Raw genomic sequence first — 2,630 nt, 5'->3', positions numbered from 1 at the left:
TCGTGGGTACAGTGTGGGAAGGAGCCAAGCTGATGCACCAGGCTCGCAGCAGGGCCCGGGGAGGCCGGACTCGGGGACCCCTGACTCACAGCCAGAGAAGACACAGAGTCCACACAGGCACGCGTACGGGAGAGGGAGCTCTGCCTTTACGGCCTCTGAAGAATTTAGGGGGCGAATCCAACAGGAGGTGAAAGGCGAAAAGAAAACAAGCGGAAACAGATTAGTGAAGAAACAGCACCACACGAAGCATCAGAAGCATCCGCGACAAGTCCGTAAAAGTCCTCGTTCTTTATCGGGGGGCGGGGGCAGGGTGATGGCAGAAACCAGTTTCTCTGAACCTCCACTTGCCCCTCTGTGAAACTACATCTGAGGACCCACGGAGACTCAGTGACATGCCTGACGACCAAGAAACGCGGAGACAAGCAACGAGCAAGGCGCCCGTCCGCAGTACGGTCACACCCCGTGAGAGGGGACTCTGGTACCTGGATCCTGTTGAATATCGTCAGCTTGGACTTCGAGTCCCGCGGGGGGTCCGCTGGAGGCCCGGCCGATGAGAAGGAGGCCATGGCTACCTGGCTGGGAGAGGCGGTGCAGCACATGTCCATTTTCACCTTCTCCTTCCGGAAGCCGGAGAAGCGCTGGGCCCTGGGGTGGCTGGAGAAGAGCCTGTAGCCTCCGCCCCGGGAGCAGGCGGGGCCCTTCTCCCCTTTCGCAGCCCCCGAAGCCGTGCCATTCTCGGCCTGGGCCTGCTTCCCGGGGGCCTGGACTCCGGATGGCTCGTCCCCACCTAACTGGGTCTGCCGTGGGCCCCCAGGGGGGAAGATGTCCCCCAGGTCCAAGGTCCCTTTCGCAGATCTCAGCTGCTTGGCCAGAGAGGTGATGTCTGGATTCCTAGGAGGGTCCAGGGACGACCCTGGGAGGGACGGTGGGGCGGGAGCCACCTTCAGCCCTCCTTTCGAGTCTCGTCTAGAGCTGCCAGGAGAGGCCTCTCTGGGGAACGTGGGCACGGCTTTCCTCCTGCGGGCTGGGGATCCCTCTGGCTCCAGGGTTCCAGGGCCAGCGTGCAGCGAGTCTACGCTGGAAGCCAGCGGTGAGGGCTGCGGAGGCCAGGGCCCCTGCAGTGGCTTCAGGGCAGCCTGCTTGCCCTCGGGCGCGGGGAGCTGGGAGGCCGCGGCTGCCACCTGGGCGTGGGAGAAGGCCCGCTGGGGCTTGGCGAACATCTGGAACACCTGCATTTGCTCGGGGCTCATCAGAGGCTCCTGTGGCTTCAGGAACAGCTGCCGGAGGAGTGGCGTGGCATCTGAGGGGAGCCCACCCGGCTTCTGGCCATCCTGGAGGCCGGGCTCCCTGGGGTTCTGCCATGGGAAGGCCTCGCAGTCAAACCTGCTCTTCTTGGAAGCCCAGGGGTCATCCTCCCCACCAGCATGTCTGGGGTCGCCCAAGGCCTCCCCGGGCACCTTCAGGAGTGGCGGAGGGAAGGGCAGGGCATCCTCCGGGCTGGGGCCTGAGCCAGGCGACGGCTCCCCTGTGGGGGAGGCGCTGCTGGGCCTGGGGCCAGACTCCGGGCCCTCCCGGCACGGTGCCGCAGGCGGCTTGTGGACCACGAACACGTTGTTCCCTTTGCTCTTGGGGCAGCCTGGCAGGTTCCGGAGCCACTGGAAGTTGTGGCTGGGTGGCTGGGAACTGGCGGGGACTGTCTGGCCCCGGAACAGAGGCAAACAGGCGGGCAGGGAGCCGCCCTCCGGCCAGCCCTCCAGGGTGGACGGGAGCTGCAGCAGCGGTGGCTCCGACTCCGCTGGCTCGGGGGCACTGTTCTCTGCTGCCCTAGAGTGGACAGTCACGAACGCATCAGTGATGGGCTCCTTCCGTGGGGGACGTGGGTCCTCAGAGACCTCAACTCCCAGAGCTCCCGGGGCCCCGGGGGTGCTCGCGGGGGTGCAGGAGGAGGACCCCGAGGAGGGCGGGCAGGGACAGGCCGTGCTCCTCCCCTCGCCGTCAGAAGGCCCCGCTGGGGCTGGGCCAGGGGATGGGATCTTCTGGTGGACAATGCTGCTCACGATGCAGCGCAGGAGGTCTCGGTTGGGCAGGAGGGAGCTGGGGGACCTGGCTTCTGGGGGCACCAAGGCCCGCGGGCCGCTGGGCGCCTCGTGGGCATGGGGGGGCTCCCCGCAGGCGTCGTCCTCCGCCGGGGCCTCCCTCAGGATGCACAGGCCGTGCTGCACCTCGTAGTGCCGGCGCAGGGAGCGGTAGTCACAGTAGCTCTTGCTGCAGCCCTGCTCGATGCACACGAAGGGCTTGGTCTTCTGGTGCGTGAGCATGTGTCCGGTCCTGGAGCCACACAGGGGGGGAGGGGGGGCGTCAGCGGCGCTCGGCTCGGCCTCTCGCTGAGGGGCCCCCAGCGTGCCCCACAATCCAGAGACTGCGCTCGGCTCCCACTACGGAAGAAGCAATCTGGAAGGGGTGCCCCCTCCCTCGCCTTTAAGCAACCTCTTATATCAGAAGAAAAAAATCAGTGGAAGCCAAGCTGGGGGTCCCCAAAGCGGTTTCCCAAGCAGCCCCAGTCCTCCAGAGCTGGTCCCCAAGGCATCTGTATAACTTTCGTGTCTCTCAGACCTACTGGCTTACAGAAC

General features: G+C 65.9%; 1 protein-coding gene across 1 annotated transcript in view; it reads right to left on the bottom strand.

Annotated features, from left to right (window-relative positions):
- The window catches only part of ZNF541 (zinc finger protein 541), a 32,855-nt gene that overhangs the window by 22,940 nt on the left and 7,285 nt on the right, over nucleotides 1–2,630 (bottom strand). The window contains exon 3 of the mRNA XM_011378189.1: nucleotides 483–2,328. Within this exon, the coding sequence (XP_011376491.1) occupies nucleotides 483–2,328 (1,846 nt within the window). The remainder of the gene's footprint in view (nucleotides 1–482; nucleotides 2,329–2,630) is intronic.

Source organism: Pteropus vampyrus, unplaced genomic scaffold (genome assembly GCF_000151845.1).
Source record: "Pteropus vampyrus isolate Shadow unplaced genomic scaffold, Pvam_2.0 Scaffold333, whole genome shotgun sequence".
Taxonomy (NCBI): Eukaryota; Metazoa; Chordata; class Mammalia; order Chiroptera; family Pteropodidae; genus Pteropus; species Pteropus vampyrus.
This window is presented reverse-complemented; position numbering and strand designations above follow the sequence as displayed.